The following is a 21,124-nucleotide window of genomic DNA, read 5'->3' as shown; positions in this document are numbered from 1 at the left end:
TGGCAAGAGACAGACAGTAAGGGTAAAGGGAAGGTACACTCATTGTCAGGATGTGACGAGTGGGATCCCACAAGGATCTGTGTTGGCCCCGCAGCTATTCACCATATTTATTAAGACTTAGACAATGGGACTGAAAGCTATAATAACCATATATACTGATGACACAAAGATGGCATTGTTAGTAGTATAAAGGGAAGCATAAAGTTACTAAGAGGTATTGATAAATTAAGTGAATAGGCAAAACTGTGGCAAATGGATTGCATTGTAGACAAATATGAAGTCAGCCATTTTGAACATAAAAAGGATAGAATTGGGCACTTTCTAAATAGTGAAAACCTAGAAATAGTGAAGGCCCAACGAGACTTAGGGGTGTACAGGTACATAAATCATTAAAATGTCATGAATGGATGTAGAGAATAATCAAAATGTCTACAGAGATGGCACCCATTATATCTACAGGACAAGAATGCAAGATGTAAGAAGTCATTCTTCATTTATATAAAACCCTGGTTAGAACACACCTTGAATACATGAGCAGTTCTCGGTACTACACTGCAGGAAGGACATATTAGTCTTGGAGGGAGCACTGTGTAGGTTTATCAGACAGTAGCTGGGCTCTAAAGGGTAAATTATGAAATGTGATTGCATAAATTAGGGTTAAATTGCCTGAAATTTAAAAGCAGGATTTGATTCAAGTTTTCAAAATATTGAGGGGAACAATAGGGTAGAAATTATTTCCAAAGTTTGGGGAATCTAAGGCTCGGGCATAACCTAGTCAGACTTTTAAAGGAGTGAAGACAGGAAAATCACAAATGGTAATGAGCTGTTAAATGAATTTAATGAATTGTTAGTTTTAAACTTGAGAATGATAGATATTTGTTATCCAATGATATTAAGTGATATGGGGAAAAGGTGAGGATAGGTTGTTAAGTCACAGATCAGATAGGGTTTCATTAATGGTGACCAAGTTTAAGGGGATGAATTTGTCTTTTAAGAATCATTCAAGGGATGTGGTCTTTGCTGGCTGGGCCAGAATTTATTGCCCATCCCTAATTGCCTTTGAGAAGGTGGTGATGAGCTGCCTTCTTGAACCACTGCAGTCCATGTGGTGTAGTTACACCCACAGTGCTGTTAGGGAGGGAGTTCCATGATTTTGATCCAGTGACAGTGAAGGAACGGCAATATATTTCCAAGTCAGGATGGTGAATGACTTGGAAGGGAATGGCCTAATCTTGTTTCTATGTTCCTAGTGGGGGTGTTTTTTTGAGGTTGAAACAGGGTAGAGGAAGATTGCTCATCACCTGGCCTATGACAAATCTGTTTGATGCTGGCACTTGAGTGAAAACTGTCCACAAACCTTTCCCTCCCCAGTGCTGACACTCTTTCTGCTGATAATGCAAAATTCATTTTAGATCTGTATCCCTGTAAAGCTGGGCATCGTGCATACCTGCAGTGTAGTGAGCTGGCCGGAGCTGGAGCACACAGTCAGTTTATTCACATTTTATCATGCTGATCTCATCACACAGCAAAATACATTCAGAGCACAGCAAGGTCAATGGACAGGTTATCTGGCATCAGTAATTCTTAATAACTCCACGCAGCATAATAGTGTCTAAATGCAGCTTTAGGGACATCCAGTGGTAAGGACAAACAGCAAATTAACCAAAAGTAGATAAAAAGGAGGTAATGTGAATATTACATTTCAAAGCAATATTTTTGCGTAACCTTGTAAAAGGGGAATTTGATGCTTCAGCAACATTTTGAAAGACATGAGACAATCCCACTTAACTCGTTTGTCTTCCATTTCCCAATCTATGATGTTGCCATAGGTCTGAAGGGATGGGCCCTGGGAGGCTGTGTGTGTATATAATGTGGGAGTACACCTGTCATTCGATGGAGCTGCTCAGAGTATCACTTCAAGGTAAGTTTGTTCATGTAAGGTTTCTGTCTCATTCCTTCCAGTGTTCATTGATTAATCAGGTGGAATAGGATGGGTTCAGTTCACATTGTGTGTGCATGTTCAGATGGAGCAAGGCATAAATTCATCAGTTTCAGTATTCTGGGAAAGTGGTTTAACCTGTTTCAAATCACCAGGTTAATGAACTCCTCCTCTTCTTAGCTATTTTTTAATATTTGTTCTCAGGATGTGGCCGAATCTGGTAATGCCGGCATTTATCACCCACCCCTAATTGCCTTGAGAAGGTGGTGAGGGACCTTCTATTTAAACTGCTGCAGTCCTTGTAGTGAAGGGGCTCCCACAATGGCCTTAGGCAGGAATTCCCAAGACAGTGACAATGACAAGAGAGCAGCAATATATGTTCAAGTCAGGACGGTGTGAGACTTGGAGGGGAATGTGGAGCTGGGGTTATACCCAAGACACAGCTGCTCTAGTCCTTCTTGGTAATAGAGGTTGTAAAGGAAGGAATAAGCTTGGTAATTTGCTAGTGCACATCCTGTAGATTGTACATACCACAGCTGTAGTGTGTTAGATGATGCAGTTGAAACTGAGTCTAGCAGCAGGAGGACCAAGTGAGTGAAATGCTCTGTCCTGGATGGTGTTGTGTTGTTGTGTCTGCACCTTGCAGGCGAGTGGTGATTATTCCATCACACTCCTGACTTGAATCTTATAGATTTTGGAGAGGCTCTGAATGGTCAGGCGGTGAGGGACTTGTCTCAGAATAACCAGCCTCTGCCCTGCATGTATGGCCATAGTGTTGATATGGCTGCTCCAGTCCAGCTTCTAGCCAATGGTGCACACTATAAATTGGTGAGTGTGAACATTAGGAGGGTTTTATTTTTCAATTAAGAAACCAAGGTGAAAGGTTAAGGCCCAACAAACAGAACGGCAAGTTTGTAAAAAATAGGAGGAAAGGGAAATTAAATCAAGGGGTACTTGACAATGCCAACCTTGTGAAGTATTACAATGTATTCACAGCACAGAACAGGCCATTCAGCCCAACAAATTCATGCCAGTATGAACATAGCATGCTCCATATGAACCTCCTCCCTCCCCTTGTTATCTCACCCCGTCAGTTTATCATTCTGTTCCTTTATCCCTCATCTGCTTATCTAGCTTACCCTTAATTGCATTGATGTTATTCACCTCAACTGTTTCCTGTGGTAGTGAGTTCCACACTCTAAACACTCTCTGGGTAAATAGCTTTCTCCTGAGTTCCTTATTCAAATTATTAGTGACAATCTTGTGTTTATATCTCTGTCTAACCTATCAGACCCTTATTTAATATTGAAGAAATCTATTACAAGGAAACCATAGCTGAGATCTGAATATCCAAGGGTATGTGACATTCAGGAAAGACAAGAAGCTGGGAAAAGGTAATGGGGAGCTCTGTTAGTTAAAGAGGGCATTAGTACTGTAGTGAGAGATGAATTTAATTCTAAAGATCAAGATGTAAAATTAGTCTGGGTGGAAATAAAAACAGCAAGGGGCAGAAAACATTGGTGGGAGTTGTTTATAGGCCGCCAAAAAGCAGTGGTAATGTAAATCACAGTATAAATCAGGAAATTAGAGATGTGTGGAGCAGGAGTAATACAGTAATCATGGGGATTTCAATCTACATTTAGACTGGGTAAACCTAATTGGTACTAATGTTGTGGAGGAAGTATGCAAGATGGTTTTCCAAAGCAGCACGTTGAGGAACCAATGAGAGAACAGGTTACTTTAATTCTAGTATTATGCAACAAAAAATGCTAATTAATAATCTTGTTGCAAAGGAACCTTTAGGAAGGAGTGACAAAAATATGATAGAATTTTACATTTAAGTTTGAAAGTGATGTAGTTCAACAGATACTAGGGCCTTGAACCTAAACAAAGGTATGAGGAGCAAATTGGCTATGGTAGATTGGGAAACTTTTTGAAAGGTATGATGGTAGACAGGAAATTGCTAACATTTAAATAACTAATGCATAGTTCACACAAAAATACATTCCTTTAATCCACAAAAGCCCAGCAAGGAAAGTGTTCCAGCCATGGCTAGCAAAAGAAGTCAAGGATTGCATTAAATCAAAGGAAGAGGCATATAAAGTTGCCAAAAGAAATGGTAAGCCTGAGAATTGGGAGCATTTTAGAACTCTGCAAAGAAGGACCAAGAAAATGATTAAGAAAGGGAAAATAGAATATAAGAGTAAGCTTGTAAAAACATAAAAACAGGCTGTAAACGCTTCAATGGCTATGTTAAAAGGAGAAAGATTAGCAAAAACAAATGTGGGTCTATTACAAATGGAGTCAGGAGTATTTATAATGGGGAATAAGGAAATGACAGAGAAACTGAACAAATACTTTGTGTCTGTTTTCACAGAGGAAAATGCTAAAAACCTCCCATAAATAATGATGCATCAAGAGACTTGATTAAATGAGGAATTATAAGATGTTAATCTTAGTTTAAAAAAACGCTGGAGAAATTAGTAGGGCTTAAAGTAGATAAATCCCCTGGACATGATGATTTACATCCCAGAGTGTTGAAATAGGTGGCTGCAGGGATGGTAGATGCTTTGGCGGTTACCTTTCAAAATTCTATAGACTCTGGGATGGTTCCTGCAGATTGGAAGGTGACAAATGTAACCCCACTGTTTAAGAAAGGAGGGAAAGAGAAAACGGGCATAACAAGACACTTAGAAAATAATGGTAGTATTGGGCAGAGTCAACATGGATTTATGAAAGGGAAATCATGTTTAATAAACCTGTTGGAGTTTTTTGAGGATGTAACTAGCAGAATAGATAAGGGGGAATTGATGGATGTGGTATATTTGGATTTTCAGAAGGCTTTTGATAAAGTCCCACACAAAAGATTATTAAACAAAATTAGAGCATGTGGGATTGGGGATAATACACTGGCATAGATTAGGAAATAGTTAATGGACAGAAAACAGGTTGGAGCTTTTTTGTCTAGAAAAGAAAAGACTGAGGGATGACTAATGAAAGCATGCAGAATAGGAATAAGTGAGTCATTTTCAGGTTGCCAGGCTGTGACTAGTGTGGTACCATAAGGATCAGTTCTTGGGCCCCAGCTATTCACAATCTATATCAATGATTTCAATGCAGGGATTAAATGTAATATTTACAAGTTTCCAGATGAGACACAAAACTAGGTGGAAGTGTGAGCAGTGAGGAGGATGCAAAGATGCTTCAAGGGGATTTGGAGAGGCTAAGCGAGTGGTCAAAAATTTGGCAGCTAGAATGTAATGTGGAGAAATGTGAGGTTCTTCACTGTGGCAGGAAAAACAGAAATACAGAGTATTTCTTATAAGGTGAGAGGTTGGGAAGTGTTGAATTTTAAAGGGAATTGAGTATCCTTGTTCGTGAACCACTGAAAGCTAACACGTAGGTGCAACAAGCAATTAAGAAGGCAAATGATATGTTGGCCTTTTTTACAAGAGGATTTGAGTATAGGAGTAAAGATCAAAAATAAAAATACCTGGAAAATCTCAGCAGGTCTGCCAGCATCTGCGGAGAGGGATACAGTTAATGTTTCGAGTCTGAATGATTCTTCATCAAATTTTGATGAAGAGCCATTCGGACTCAAAACATTAACTGTATCCCTCTCCACAGATGCTGTCAGACCTGCTGAGTTTTTCCAGGTATTTTTGTTTTTGTTCTAGATTTCCAGCATCCACAGTATTTTGCTTTTATATAAGAGTAAAGATGTCTTGCTGCAGGGCCTTGATGAGACCACATCTGGAGTATTGTGTACAGTTTTGGTCTCCTTACCTAAGGGAAAATATACTTGCCATAGAGGGAGTGCAACAAAGGTTCACTAAATAAACTTCTGGGGTGGAGGGATAGTCCCATGAGGAAAGATTAAATAGATTGGGCCTTTAGAAGAATGAGAGGTGATCTCATTCAAACATAGAATATTCGTCCATGGCTCAACAGGGTAGATGCAGGGAGGATGTTTGTCTTGGTTGTGTGTGGTCTAGAACCAGGGGACACAGTCTCAGAATAAGAGGTAAGCCATTTAGGACTGATATGAGGAGGAGATTCACTCAGAGGGTGGTGAATCTTTGTAATTCTCTGCCCCAGAGGGCTGTGGAGGTTCAGTCATTGAGTATGTCCAAGACCAAGATCGATAAATGTCTACATATTAAAAACATCAAGGGATATAGGCTGCGGTGCAGGAAAATAGTGTTGAGCTAGAAGGTCATCCAGATCTCATCGAATGGTGGAGTGGGCTCGAAGGGCTGAATGGTCTACTACTGCTCCAGTCTTTTCCATTCTTATGCTCTTATTAGTCATCTGTCAGTCTTCTCTTTTCCAGAGAAAAGAGCCCCAACCTGTTACAATGTTCCTTGATAGGAACGATGCACACATCCTATGTACAAATAGAAAAAAAAATAGGGAATTAAGTAAAAAACATAAAATAATAATCATGGGGTTTTCAATCACCCTCATATCAATTGGACAGTAAAGGTAGGTAAAGGGGATAAAGGAATATAGTTTCTACAATACATACAGGACTCCTTTTTAAACCAGTATGTAGAAATGTCCAACAAGGGAAGATTCATTATTGGATCTAGTAATGGGAAATATGCCAGAACAGATAAAAGGAGTAAAATTAGGGCAAGATCTGGGCAAAAGTGACCATAACATAATAAAGAAAAACATAAATATGATGATTCAAGAAAAGCTGACTTTGAGGAGCTGAGAATAGAACAAACAAAACACTAATGAGAATCCATGGATGAATAAAGATATACATGAACAATTAAGGGTAAAGAAAAAGACAGGCATTAAGTACATAAGACAGCAATGGAGTGCATGCTGAGAGTGAAAACAAAGAGATTAGGAGACAAGTCAAAAAAAATAAGAAGGCAAAGAGGAACAATGAAATTAAATTATTAAGGAACATAAAACAAAATAGCAAAATATTTTACAGGCACATCAAAAGAGAAATGTTTGGAGGGGAATAGGGCCATTAAAGGAGAGATAAAAACAAAAAAACTGCGGATGCTGGAAATCCAAAACAAAAACAGAATTACCTGGAAAAACTCAGCAGGTCCGGCAGCATCGGCGGAGAAGAAAAGAGTTGACGTTTCGAGTCCTCATGACCCTTCGACAGAACTTGAGTTCGAGTCCAGGAAAGAGCTGAAATATAAGCTGGTTTAAGGTGTGTGTGTGGGGGGCGGAGAGATAGAGAGACAGAGAGGTGGAGGGGGTTGGTGTGGTTGTAGCGACAAACAAGCAGTGATAGAAGCAGATCATCAAAAGATGTCAACAACAATACTACAATAGAACACATAGGTGTTAAAGTTAAAGTTGGTGATATTATCTAAACGAATGTGCTAATTAAGAATGGATGGTAGGGCACTCAAGGTATAGCTCTAGTGGGTTTTTTTTTATTTTATATAATGGAAATAGGTGGGAAAAGGAAAATCTTTATAATTTATTGGGAAAAAAAAAAGAAGGGGGAAACAGAAAGGGGGTGGGGATGGGGGAGGGGACTCACGACCTAAAGTTGTTGAATTCAATATTCAGTCCGGAAGGCTGTAAAGTCCCTAGTCGGAAGATGAGGTGTTGTTCCTCCAGTTTGCGTTGGGCTTCACTGGAACAATGCAGCAAGCCAAGGACAGACATGTGGGCAAGAGAGCAGGGTGGAGTGTTAAAATGGCAAGCGACAGGGAGGTTTGGGTCATTCTTGCGGACAGACCGCAGGTGTTCTGCAAAGCGGTCGCCCAGTTTACGTTTGGAATGTAGAGTCTACATTGGAGAGACCAAACGTAAACTGGGCGACCGCTTTGCAGAACACCTGCGGTCTGTCCGCAAGAATGACCCAAACCTCCCTGTCGCTTGCCATTTTAACACTCCACCCTGCTCTCTTGCCCACATGTCTGTCCTTGGCTTGCTGCATTGTTCCAGTGAAGCCCAACGCAAACTGGAGGAACAACACCTCATCTTCCGACTAGGGACTTTACAGCCTTCCGGACTGAATATTTAATTCAACAACTTTAGGTCGTGAGTCCCCTCCCCCATCCCCACCCCCTTTCTGTTTCCCCCTTCTTTTTTTTTTTTCCCAATAAATTATAAAGATTTTCCTTTTCCCACCTTTTTCCATTATATAAAATAAAAAAAAACCCACTAGAGCTATACCTTGAGTGCCCTACCATCCATTCTTAATTAGCACATTCGTTTAGATAATATCACCAACTTTAACTTTAACACCTATGTGTTCTATTGTAGTATTGTTGTTGACATCTTTTGATGATCTGCTTCTATCACTGCTTGTTTGTCGCTACAACCACACCAACCCCCTCCACCTCTCTGTCTCTCTATCTCTCCGCCCCCCACACACACACCTTAAACCAGCTTATATTTCAGCTCTTTCCTGGACTCGAACTCAAGTTCTGTCGAAGGGTCATGAGGACTCGAAACGTCAACTCTTTTCTTCTCCGCCGATGCTGCCGGACCTGCTGAGTTTTTCCAGGTAATTCTGTTTTTGTTTTCCATTAAAGGATAGACAGGATAATACCACAGCTAACAATGGAGAGATGGCTTAAATGTGAAATACTTGTTTTGCTTCAGGGGTATCGAACAGTTGGGCTTGACATTGGATAATGAGGTGAGTATTGAGATAACTGCAGTTAAAATATAAAAAAATGATGAATTAAATAAACTAATAAACACAAAGAGGGGAAAGCCCCTGGTCTGGGTGAAATGTATTCACACGTTTTAAAAAGAGTCGACAGAAGAGATAGGAAAGGCTTTACTGCACACATTGAATAATTTGTTAGAAAATAGTGTAGAACTAGGGGACTGGCAAATAGTCACATTATCATCAATATTTAAGAAGGGGGATAAAACATATCCAAGGAATTATAGACCAGTCAACTTGGCATCGGTGGCAGGAAAAATAATGGAATCCTTACGAACATACAAATTAGGAGCAGGAGTAGGCCAGTCGGCCCCTCGAGCCTGCTCCACCATTCAATAAGATCATGGCTGATCTGAACGTAACCTCAACCCCACATTCCTGCCTACCCTCGGTAACCTTTCACCCCCTTGTTAAAGAATCTGTCTAGTTCTGCCTTAAAAATATTCAAAGACTTTTTTTTCTTCAAAAGGCAGTAGAAACAGAGTCCCAAAGGCTCTAGGAGAAAACATTTCTCCTCATCTCTATCTTAGATGAGTGACCCCTTATTTTTAAACAGCGACCCCTAGTTCTAGATTCTCCCACAAGAGGAAACAACCTCTTCACATCCACCCTGTTGAGATCCCACAGGATCTTAAAGATTTCAGTCAAGTCACCTGTTACTCTTCTACATTCCAGTGGATACAAACCTAACCTGTCCAGCCTTTCTGCATAAGACAATCCACCCATTCTTGGTACTAGTTTAGTAAACCTCCCCTGAACTGCTTCTAACATATTTAGATCTCTCTTTAAATAAGGAGACCAATACTGTTCAGTGCTCCAGATGTGGACTCACCAATGCCCTGTACTTTTGTACTCAATTCCCCTCAAAATATATGATAACATTCTATTAGCTTTCCTAATTATCTGTTGTACCTGCATCCTAATCTTTTGTGGTTCATGCACTAGGACACCCAGATCCCTCTGAACCTCAGAGCTCCTCAATCTCTCACCATTTAGATAATATGCTTCTTTTTTATTCTTCCTGCCAAAATGAACAATTTCACTTTTGCCCACATTATATTCCATTTGCCAGATCTTTGTCCATTCACTTAACCTATCTATGTCACTTTGTAGCTTCCTTATATCCTCTTCACAATTTACTTTCCTACCTATCTTTGTGTCATTAGTAAATTTAGCAAACATCCTTTAAGCCCCTTCATTCAAGCCATTTATGTAAATTGTAAAAATTTGAGGCCCCAGCACTGATCCCTGTGGCAAAGCACTCGTCACATCCTGCCAACCAGAAAAAGACCCATTTATGCCAACTCTCCACTTCCTGTTAGCTAGCCAATCTTCTATCCATGCCAATATGTGACTCCCTACACCATGAGCTTTTATTTTCTGCAATAACTTTTGATGTGACACTATAACAAATGGAAATCTAAGTACAGTACATCCACTGGTTCCCTTTTATCCACAGCACGTGACTCCTCAAAGAGCTCCAATAAAGTGGATAAACATGATTCCCCTTTCACAAAACCATGTTGACTCTGCCTGATTTCCTTATGAAAAATGTTAGGCTAATTGGCCTGTAGTTTCCTGCTTTTTGTCCTTCTACCCTTTTGAATAAAGGAGTTATATTTGCTATTTTCCAATTAATGGAACATTCCCCGAATCTAAGGATCTTTGGAAAATTAAAACCAGCGCATCAGTTATCTCACTAGCCACTTCTTTCAAGATCTTAGGGTGAAGTCCATCCAGACCTGGGGATTTGTCAGCCCATGGCCCCAGCAATTTGCTCAATACCAATTTCTTGGTGACTGTAATTTTCCCGAGTTCCTCCATCCCTTCCATTTCCTGGTTTACAGCTATTTCCGGGATGTACTTGTGAAGACCAAAGCAAAATACCTTTTTAATTCATCTGCCACCCCCTTACTTTCCATTATCAATTCCCAGTTGCACTGTCTATAGGACCAACACTTTGTTAACTCTTTTCTTAGTTAAATATGTATAGAAACTCCTACTGTCCGTCTTTATATTACTAACTAGTTTGCTATTCTTATATTCTTTCCAATCTTCTGACTTGCCACCAGTCTTTGTGTAATTATATGCTTTTTCTTTAAGCTTGATATTTTCTTTAACTTTTTAGTTAACCACAGATGGTGGGCCCTCCCCTTGGTATTTTTTTTTCTCATTGGAATGTATCTATTCGTGTATTGTGAAATATCCCTTCAAATGTCTGCCACTGAACTTGTATTGACATATCCCTTAATCTCATTTACCAGTTCACTTCAGCTAGCGCTGCTTTCATGCCCTCATCATTGCCCTTATTTAAGTTTAAAATACCAGCCTTGGACGCAATTCTTTTCCCTCAAAATGAATGTAAAATTCAATCATATTATGATCGCTGCTGCCTAGGGGTGCCTTCATCAGGAGTTTATCAATTAATCCTATCTCATTGCTCAATACAAGCTCTAGTATAGCCTGCTTTCTGGTTGGCTCTAGAACATGCTGTTCTAAGAAACTATCCCAAAAACACTATGGAACTCCTCATCTACCCTACCTTTGCCCATCTGATTTTTCCAGTCTATATTTAAATTAAAATCCATGATTATTGCTATACCTTTCTGGCAAGCTCCCATTATCTCTTCTCCTATAATCTGTCCTACCAATGTAGTTACAATTAGGGGGCTTGTACACCACTCCCACAAGTGACTTCTTGCTTTTATCATTCCTCATCTCAACCCAAACTGCTTCCACATCCTTGTTCCCTGAACTTAGGTCATCCCTCTCTAATGTGCTAATACATCATTAATTAACCTTTTCCTAACTTGCTGTCCTTCCCAAAAGTCACATACCATTCAATATTCAGGTCCCAATCTATGTCATCTTGTAGCCATGTCTCTGTAATGGCGATCAGATCGTACTTATTTATTTCTATTTGTGCTATCAATTCATCTCTTTTATTTTTAATGTTACATGCCTTTAGATACAGAGCCTTCAGTTTTATCCTTTTATTTTTGTGGTATCTAGCCTTATCTGCTGATTTATTCTTAGATTTGTACTCTGTCTCCTCATGTCACAGTCTGTTTATCATTTCCCATGTTAATACCTGTCTCTCTTGCCTTATCTCCACTCTTTGGTTTACCACATCTTCCCAAATTTGATCGCTTGCCTCCACTATTCAGTTTAAAACCCCCTTTACTTCCCTAGTTAGGCAGCTGGTGAAGACACCAGCCCCAGCACAGTTCAGATGTGGACCATCCAAACGGTACAGAACCCACTTTCCCAGTACTGGTGCCAGTGCCCCATAAACTGGAACCCACTTCTCCCACACCAGTCTTTGAGCCATGCATTCATTCCTCTAATCTTATTTTCCCATGCCAATTTGCACTTGGCTCAGGTAATAATCCAGAAATTACTACCTTTGAGGTTCTGCTTCTTAATTTGGAATCTAGCTCGTCTTACTGACTATGCAGAGCCTCCTTCATCATCCTGCCTACGTTGTTGGTACCTACATGGACCATAACCACTGGATCCTCCCCACCGCCCCCTGCAAGTTTCTCACCAGCCCTGAGCAGATGTCCCAAACCCTGGCATTGGATAGGCAACAAAGCTTTCTGGATTCTCATTTTTTGCTACAGAGAACAGTGTCAATCCCCCTTATTATGCTGTCCCCTATCACTACATTCCTTTTTGCTCAACACACTTGGATGGCTTCTTGTACCACGGTGCCATGGTCAGTTTGTTCATCCAACCTTGCAGCCCCTGCTCTCATCCAAACAAGCTGAGAGAACCTCAAACCTATTGGACAGTTGCAGATGCTCATACTCCTGCACTCCTTCCCTCTGAATCCCCTTACCTGCCTCACTTGCAGTCATACCTCCCTGTCCCTGACCACTGACCAAATCAGAAGACTCTACCCTAAGTGGTGTGACTGTCTCCAAGTATGAAGCACCCAGGTAACTTTCCCCCTCCCTAACGTGTCACAGAGTCTGCAGCTCAGCCTCCAGCTCATGACTGAGCCGAAAGGAGAGAATTGAACATCTAGAAAGGGAAAACATAAAATGGACTATCAGCATGAATTGCAAAAGGGAAAATCTTGCTAGACCACTTGTTGATTTTTTTTTTGAAGGAGTAACAGAGAGAGTAGACAATGTTAATGTAGTAGATGTAGATTATCTGGATTTTCAAAAGACTTTTGATAAGGTGCCCCCCATAATAGACTAATGAATAAGGTCAGAAATTGCAGAGCCAGAGGACAAATAGCGGAATGGACTGCTAGCTGGCTTCAAGAGAGAAAGCAGAGAGTGGGATAAAGGGTACTCACTGTGACAGAGTGAATAATGGTGCTCCACAAGGATAAATGATGGGACCACCTGCTGTTCACAATTTACATAAACAACTTGGGTTTTGGAATTAAAAGCACAATTTTGAAATTTGTGAATGGCTCCATTTGTGAATGGGGAGATAGTCAATAATGAACTGAAGAGGATTGCAACAAATTACAAGAGGGCATTAAAAAACTTTGCAGAATGGACAAGTAATTGGCAAATGAAGTCCAACAGAAAAATGTGAGGTAGCATTCTTACTTGGAAGGAGTTAAAGTGGGGTAGGGGAATATAGGAATCTTGGAGTAGAAAAGAACTCAAGAAATAGGAGCGGGGGAGACCATCTGGCCTGTCAAGCCTGCTTCACTATTCAATATAATCATGACTGATTTGATTGTGGCCTTAAATACACCTTCCTGTCTGTCCCCGATAACCCATGATTGCCTTGTAGATCCAAAATCTGTCTACCTCAACCTTGAATATATTCAATAAACTAGCCTACACTCCTCTGCGCATAGTGAATTCCAAAGATTAACAACCCACTGAGACACAAATTTCCTCCTCAACTCCATGTTAAATGGGAGACTCCTTATCTTGAGACTATGACTCCTAGTTCTAGACTCTTCCAGAAAGGGAAACATCCTGCCAACATTTACCTTGTCAAGAATCTTAAGTTTCAATAGGATCACCTCTCATTCTTCTAAACTCCAGTGAGTATAGGCCCAACCTGCTCAATCTTTCCTCATAAGCTAAACCCTTCATCCCAGGAATCACTCATGCAACCCTTCTCTGAACTATTTCTAATGCAATTATATCCTTTAAGCAAGGAGATCAAAACTGTACACAGTACTCCAGAAGCAGTTTCATCACTTCCCTACTTTTATGTTGATTCTTTTTGCAATAAACACTAACATTCTATTTGCCTTCCTAAATCACTTGCTGTACTCGCATGCTAAATTTTTGTGATTCATGCACCAGGGTACCTGGATCCATTTGGTCCATAGTGCTTAGCAGTCTTTCTCAATTTAAATAATAAACTGCTTTTCTATTCTCCCGGCCAAAGTTGGTAAGTTCACATTTGCACACATTATACTCAAGTTCAATGAAGAGTGCAGGAGGGCATGCCAGGAGCAGCACCAGGTATGACTTAAAATGAGTTATCAACCTAGTGAAACTACGACACAGGACTACTTGCATGCCAAACAGCAAAGAAGCAAGTGATAGACAGGACTAAGCGATTCCACAACCAATGGGTCAGATTGAAGCTCTTCAGTCCTGTCACATTCAGTCATGAATGGTGGTGGACAATTAAACAGCTCACTGGAGTAGGAGGCTCCACAAATATCCCCATCCTCAATGATTGAGGGGCCCAGCACATCAGTACAAAAGATAAGGCTGAAACATTTGCAACAATCTTCAGCCAGAAGTGCCGAGAGGATGATCCATCTCAGCCTCTTCCGGAGGTACCCAGCATCACAGATGCCAGTCTTCAGCCAATTCAATTCACTCCACATGATATCAAGAAACAGCTGAAGGCACTAGGTGCTGCAAAGGCTAGGGGCCCTGACAATATCCTGGTAATAGTACTGAAGACTTGTGCTGCAGAACTTGTCATGCCCCTAGCCAAGCTGTTTCAGTGCAGCTACAATGCTGGCAACTACCCGGCAATGTGGAAAATTGCCCAGGTATGTCCTATACACAAAAAGCATGACAAATCCAACCCAGCCAATTACCGTCCCATCAGTCTACTTGTGATCATCAGTAAAGTAATAGAAGGGGTCATCAACAGTGCTATTAAACGGCACTTACTTAGCAATAACCTGCTTACTGGCATTCAATTTGGGTTCCACCAGGGTCACTCAGCTTCTGACCTCATTACAGCCTTGGTTCACACATGGACTCCTGAGGTGAGGTGAGAGTGTCTGCCCTTGACATCAAGGCAGCATTTAACTGGGTTTGGCATCAAGGAGCCATAGAAAAACTGGAGCGAATGGGAAAATGTGAATCAGGATGGAAACTCTCCACTGGTTGGAGTCATGCCCAGTATAAAGGAAAATGGTTGTGGTTTTTGGAGGTCAATCATGTTAGTCTCTGGACATCACTGCAGGAGTTCCTCAGGGTAGTGTCCTAGGCCTAACCATCTTTAGCTGCTTCATCAGTGACCTTCCTTCCATCATAAGGTCAGAAGTAGAGTGTTTGCTGATTATTGCACAATGTTCAGCATCATTTGTGACTCTTCAGATACTGAAGTAGTCCATGTCCAAATGCAGCAAGACGTGGACAATATCCAGGCTTGGGCTGACAAGTGGCAAGTAACATTCTCGCCACACAAGTGCCAGGCAATGACCATCTCCAACAAGAGAGAATCTAACCATTGCCCCTTGACATTCAATGGCATTACCATTACTGAATCCCTCACTATCAACATCCTGGGTGTTACCATTGACCAGAAACTGAACTGGACTAGCTATATAAATACTGTGGCTGCAAGAGCAGGTCAGAGACTCAAAGTCCTCACCCTGAGTAACTCACCTCCTACTCCCCAAAGCCTGTCCACCATCTACAAAGCAGAAGTCAGGAGTGTGGTGGAATACTCTCCACTTGCCTGGATGAGTGCAGCTCTGACAACACTCAAGAAGCTTGACACCATCCAGGACAAAGCAGCCCGCTTGATTGGCACCCCTTCCACAGACATTCACTCCCTCCACCACAGATGAACAGTGGCAGCAGTGTGTACCATCTATAAGATGCACTGTAGAAACTCACCAAGGCTCCTTAGGCAGCACCTTCCAAGCCCATGATTGCTACCATCATGAAGGACAAGGGCAGCAGATAAATGGGAACACCACCACCTGGAAGTTCTCCTCCAGTCCACTCACCATTCAGACTTGGAAATATATCACTGTTTCTTCACTGCCACTGGGTCAAAATCCTGGAACCCTCTCCCTAACAGCACTGTGGGTGTACCTATACGAAGTGGACTGCAGCAGTTCAAGAAGGCAGTTCACCACCACCATCTCAAGGGCAATTAGGGTTAGGCAATAAATGCTGGCCTAGCCAGTTATGCTCACATCCCATAAATAATTTAAAAGCATACTCCACCTTCCAATTTCTTGCCCACTTATTTAACCTATCTAAATCCTTTTGTGGGTTCATTATGTCCGCCTGACTTTATGTCCCCTTTTCTACCTACCTTTGTGCCATCAGCAAATTTAGTTACCATACATTTAGTCCCTTCATCCAAGTAATTGGATTGTAAATACTGAGGCACCAGTACTGATCCCTGTGGCATTTTACTACTTACAGCTTGCCAATGCAGAATGACACAATTATCCCTACTCTGTTTCCTGTTGGCTAACCAATCCACCATCCATGTCAATAAATTACCAACATTGCTTTTATCTTGTGCAGTTGCATTTTATGTGGCACTTTAGTGGATACTTTTTGGAAATCTAAATACACCACATCTACTGATTCCCCTTTATGCTGGTTATACGTTCATAGAACTCTTAAGTTAATTGATCAAAGATAATTTACCTTTCATAAAACCATGTTGACTCTGCCTGATTGTGTTATGATATTCTAAATGTGCTGCTGTTACTTGCTTTATAATGAATTCCAACATTTTCTCAATGACAGATTAACTGGCCTATACTTTCCTACTTTTTGCCTCCCTCCTTTCCTGAATAGTGGTGTTGCATTTGTGCTTTTCCAATCTTTTGGGAGCTTTCCATAACATAGGGAATTTTGGAAGATCACAAATAATGCATCTATTATCTCGTCAGCCACTGCTTTTAAGATCTTAGGATGCAGGCCATCAGGTCCAGGGACCTTGTCAGCTTTTAGCTCTAATAATTTTTCCATTACCTTTTCCATAGTTCCTTCCTCCCTCTTACCTCTTCATTTTCAAGCATTCTTGAGATTTTTTTGCATCTTATACAGTGAAGGCAGACACAAAATACCTGTTCAATGTTTCCACCATTTCCTTATTTCCCTTTATTAATTCCCAGTCTCACCTTAAAGGAAACAATGGTCACTTGAAGTGTGAACCCAGTAACATCATCACCATAGTTCTCCTTGATCCATTGACTTACTAAATCTGAGGCTGGAATGCTGTGGCTGAGCAAATTAAGAATCATATATTATATCAGTACAATTTAAATTAAGTTCACATGTTTTCTTTAGCTACTTTTTCTGACAATTGGCTTTTAATTTTGGGCAACATTAATTAAATAAATTTAGTGACTGGAAGATTCCAATCCAGAGTGTGGCTGTGACATTTTTTTTCTGTTCAATGGAGTTAAAATGCAAAAAGGTGAGAGCAATTGATTGAGGAGGATGTTATTTGTATATATTTTCCTCTTTGTAGAATATCTTTACCAAACAGCTATTTTCACAGTAATCTGTGAATATCGTCCACTCCATGTCTAATGCCATTGGTTTTGCTCCATTAGGTTGTCCATCATGAAGCTCTCTCTGTTTCTGGCCTGTGTGTTGGTGTCTACTCTGGTTGTAGCCTCAGGCCACATATTTGATTCAAGACTGGATGAAGACTGGAAGAACTGGAAATCACAACATGAGAAGCACTACGCTGAGGTAAAAGGGGAACTTATTCTAGTACAGAACCTATTCCAAACATTCAGCTCATTCTGAAAGGGGAAGGGATTCCATACACTTGCTAAATTATTGAGAATTCTCACTTGGAGTTAAGGTGGGAGAGGTGAGTTCCCTGTTGGGAAAGAATGGATATGTGAAGTGAAATTTTAAACATATTGTTCCTGAAATTCTATGAGAGTTCTCCCAATCTAACTCCAGTAGAGGACTGACTGAACTCAGTGAAACAGCAGAGACTTGGCATAACTCAGTTTACTGGGATTTCACTAGATTCCTGTTGAAGTTACCGGAGAAACCATAGATACACCTTGAGAAGCTTCAGAACCATTCTTTTAATATAAATTGACATTGGCATTGCGCACACCACTTAGAACACATCTCCAAAATTAATGGAATAGAGGAGGCAAAATCTAATCTGTGATATGTATGAGCTATATTTGTTCCTCTATTATCCAATTTTCTGTTGCTCACTCCAAAACATTTTGTCCAGGGATAAAGATATTCATCTTGTTCAGCTGTTTACTCCAACTGTACTTTGTGTCGATCTCTTAGAGCGATTTATCTTTGTATGTGAATGGGAAGGGTAATGAGGGGATAGAAACCTGACTGCAAACTGTTATTTCAGCTTTTGCACAAGGATTTTAAAAGCTTTTGTTTTTACTAATAAAAGATGCCAAAGCCTGACTATTGTAATGTCTTTATTCAGGATGAAGAGACCCACAGGAGGATGATATGGGAGGACAATATGAGATACATCGAACAACATAACCTGGAGCATTCAATGGGGAAACACACATTTACTGTGGGAATGAACCAGTTTGGAGATCTGGTGTGTAAAAGATGTGTATAGGGGACCATCAGATACTTGCTATTGTTGTGCTACTATAAAATTGGAAATAGGAGCAGGAGTGGAACATTTGGCCCCTTGAGCCTGGTCCATCATTTAGTAAGGTCATGGCTGATCTGATTGTAGCCTTATCTCCACTTTCCTGCCTGTTCTCATAACTATTGGGAAGGTGGAGAGGCTGCTGATTGCCACCACCTGTCCTTGCTGTTGACCACCCTCCCCATCGATACCCGTGAACCCATCCTGCCATAATTCATCTGTGGCCTGGGTCCCTCAGTGAGCCTGGGCCTCAGGTTGGTGCATTACCAGCAGCAGTCACTACTTTCCCGTGGTGCTGCTGAGCAATGTATAGCAGCAAGCCTCTGATTGGTTGGCAGCTCTCAGGGGAGGATTTTCATCCCCCAGGGTCATTGATCCCAGGGAAGGCCCAACGCTGCCCAGTTAAGTGCTTAATGGACATTTAAATGTCATGGGCCTTCCCAAAATTTGGCGACATGATGCTTTTTGGCTTCCCACATGGCAAGTTCCTAGGCAGTGGGATAAGGCCTTTACATTGGCCTTAATTGCCCACTTAAGGGTGTCAATTACTTAAAGGGCAGGAAGACTGTCCAATAGCCTTCCCTCCAGACTTAATTGGCCTCCTGCCTGATTTAGTTCCTCCTGCCACCAAATTTGCCTGGGGGATGGCATTAAATTCCAGCCTTTGTATCCTCCTCATAATTTGCTTTCCTACCTATTTTTGCTTCATCAGAAAATTAGGCAACAATGCAGTTGATCCCTTCATCCAACTCATCAATACAGATGGTAAACATTTGAGGTCTCAGCACTGATCCCTATGGCACTCCATTAGCTACAGTTTGCCAATCTGTAAATGACCGATTTATCCCCTCTGTTTCCTAATACTTGGCCAATTATCCAAGCTAATGAGCTCTTATCTTGTGTTGTATTCTTTTACATAGTACCTAACTGAATGATTTTTGGAAATTACAATACAATTACTGGTTCCACTTTAGACGCCCTGCTTATAACATCCTCAAAGAAGTCTCAAATTTGTCAAACATGACTTCCTTTCACAAAACCATGCTGACTCTGCCTGATTATATTATTTGCTAAATGTCCTGCTACTACTTGTTTAATAATGGTTTCTTGCATTTTCCCAATGACAGATGTTTAGGCCAGATGTTATAGTTTTCTGCTTTCTGCCTCCCTCCTTTTTTGAATAGAGGTGTTTCATTTGCATTTTTCTGTCAGCTGGGGCTTTTCCAAAATCTAGAAAATTTTAGGACCAATGAATCCACTATCATTGCAGCCACTTCTTTCAGGAGCCAAGGATGCAGGCCAGCAGGCTGAGGGGAGTTGTCAGCTTTGTGTTGCATTAATTTTTTTATATTTTTGGGCTTTTTTTAATGTTGTCTGCTGTGAAGACAGATACAAAATACTCAAAATTTCTGCTATTTCCTTGTTTCCCATTAGTAAATCCCCAGTCTCATCTCCTGGGGAACGAATGCTCACTTTAGCTACTCACTTCCTTTTTGAACACCGCAGAGGTTTTTACTGTCTGATTTGTATTTCTAGTTAATTTTCTCTCATTCTAATTTCTCCCTTTTAAAATTTTTTTAAACTTCTTATCACTATTCTTGACAGCATTTTACACATTTTCTTTCAATTCGATACATCTTTCACTTCCTTAGTTAGATATGGCTGACGCATCCTTCTCACAGACATTTTCTTTCTCAATGGAACATGTTTTTTGTTGAGAGTTGTGAATTATCTCCTTAAGTGTGTTGCAAAGCTTCTCGAATGCCTTACCTTTTGACTTATTTTCCCTGTCAAGGTTAGCTAACTCTGTTTTCATACCCTTGTAACTGCCTTTGTTTAATTTTAAGGCATTGGTTTCAGACCAACATTTCTCTCCCTCAAACAGAATGTGAAGTTTTCATACTGAATGAGGTGTTGTAATGGTTAGTGATATCACAGCACCTCATTTTAACAAAGAATCTAACCTCCCTTACCGAATGTATGTTTCTGCTGTAACAGATTCTCATTTTAATTTCATATTATTTTCTCTTGCACCAGGGGCTGGAACACTGCCCATGAGTCAACTGTACTTTGTGGATACAAAACATGGGATGGGCTCACCTGCACCAAATCAAGTGACAATTTCAAAATGATGGGTAACGTTGACAGTGCTCAACACACCAGCTGCATTAATCTCTCCCTGTCCCTAACCTCCCCGCAGTAATAGACTAAAACCCAATACTGGGATCAACACTGGGCAATTTAGTCTCCAATGTCATATCTTTTCATTCAAATCACTGGAAAACTGATGAGAAACAAATTGTATTGTGAATTTGAAATAATAAAATCTAAATGTGAAATGTTGGATCCCAGTTCAAAATGGCACCTTCCCCACCCCCCAAAAAAGAAAGGGCTCTGTAAGATTTTAATTACCAGAATGTTATCAAATCATGGGAACCAGTCCATTGACACAGTTTTCTCAGGTTTGATGAGTGAACCTCAAAACTTCATGCGGACAGGGTATTCACCCATGGGCAGCATCAAAACCAAACCTGGTCTTTGTGTAACAGCTACTTTCCAGTGTGATCAGAAATGGGAAAGCTGCCCGACTTTCATCTCTAAATCCAAGAGTCCTGAGGCCAATTCTAGACCAATTGCAGGCTCTGCTGAGAGCAGGGAATTATGACCAGGCTGGTGATGGAATCTGAGAGCCTCCTGATCAGAATGGTTCA

The 21,124-nt window shown here is 40.7% G+C and overlaps 1 protein-coding gene across 2 annotated transcripts in view; it reads left to right on the top strand.

Moving 5' to 3' along the window:
- Positions 1–1,828: 1,828 nt before the first annotated feature.
- LOC121287310 (procathepsin L-like) overlaps positions 1,829–21,124 on the top strand; it is a 31,752-nt gene continuing 12,456 nt past the window's right edge. The window contains exons 1-3 of one of the 2 annotated variants that reach the window (XM_041205080.1): positions 1,829–1,921; positions 17,368–17,509; positions 18,234–18,356. In XM_041205080.1, the coding sequence (XP_041061014.1) occupies positions 17,378–17,509; positions 18,234–18,356 (255 nt within the window). In that variant the 5' untranslated portion in view covers positions 1,829–1,921; positions 17,368–17,377. Of the gene's footprint in view, positions 1,922–8,527; positions 8,571–17,367; positions 17,510–18,233; positions 18,357–21,124 lie in introns of those variants that run through there. The other variant, XM_041205079.1, reaches the window with a different exon arrangement.

This window comes from Carcharodon carcharias, chromosome 14, assembly GCF_017639515.1.
Source record: "Carcharodon carcharias isolate sCarCar2 chromosome 14, sCarCar2.pri, whole genome shotgun sequence".
Taxonomy (NCBI): domain Eukaryota; kingdom Metazoa; phylum Chordata; class Chondrichthyes; order Lamniformes; family Lamnidae; genus Carcharodon; species Carcharodon carcharias.
This window is presented reverse-complemented; position numbering and strand designations above follow the sequence as displayed.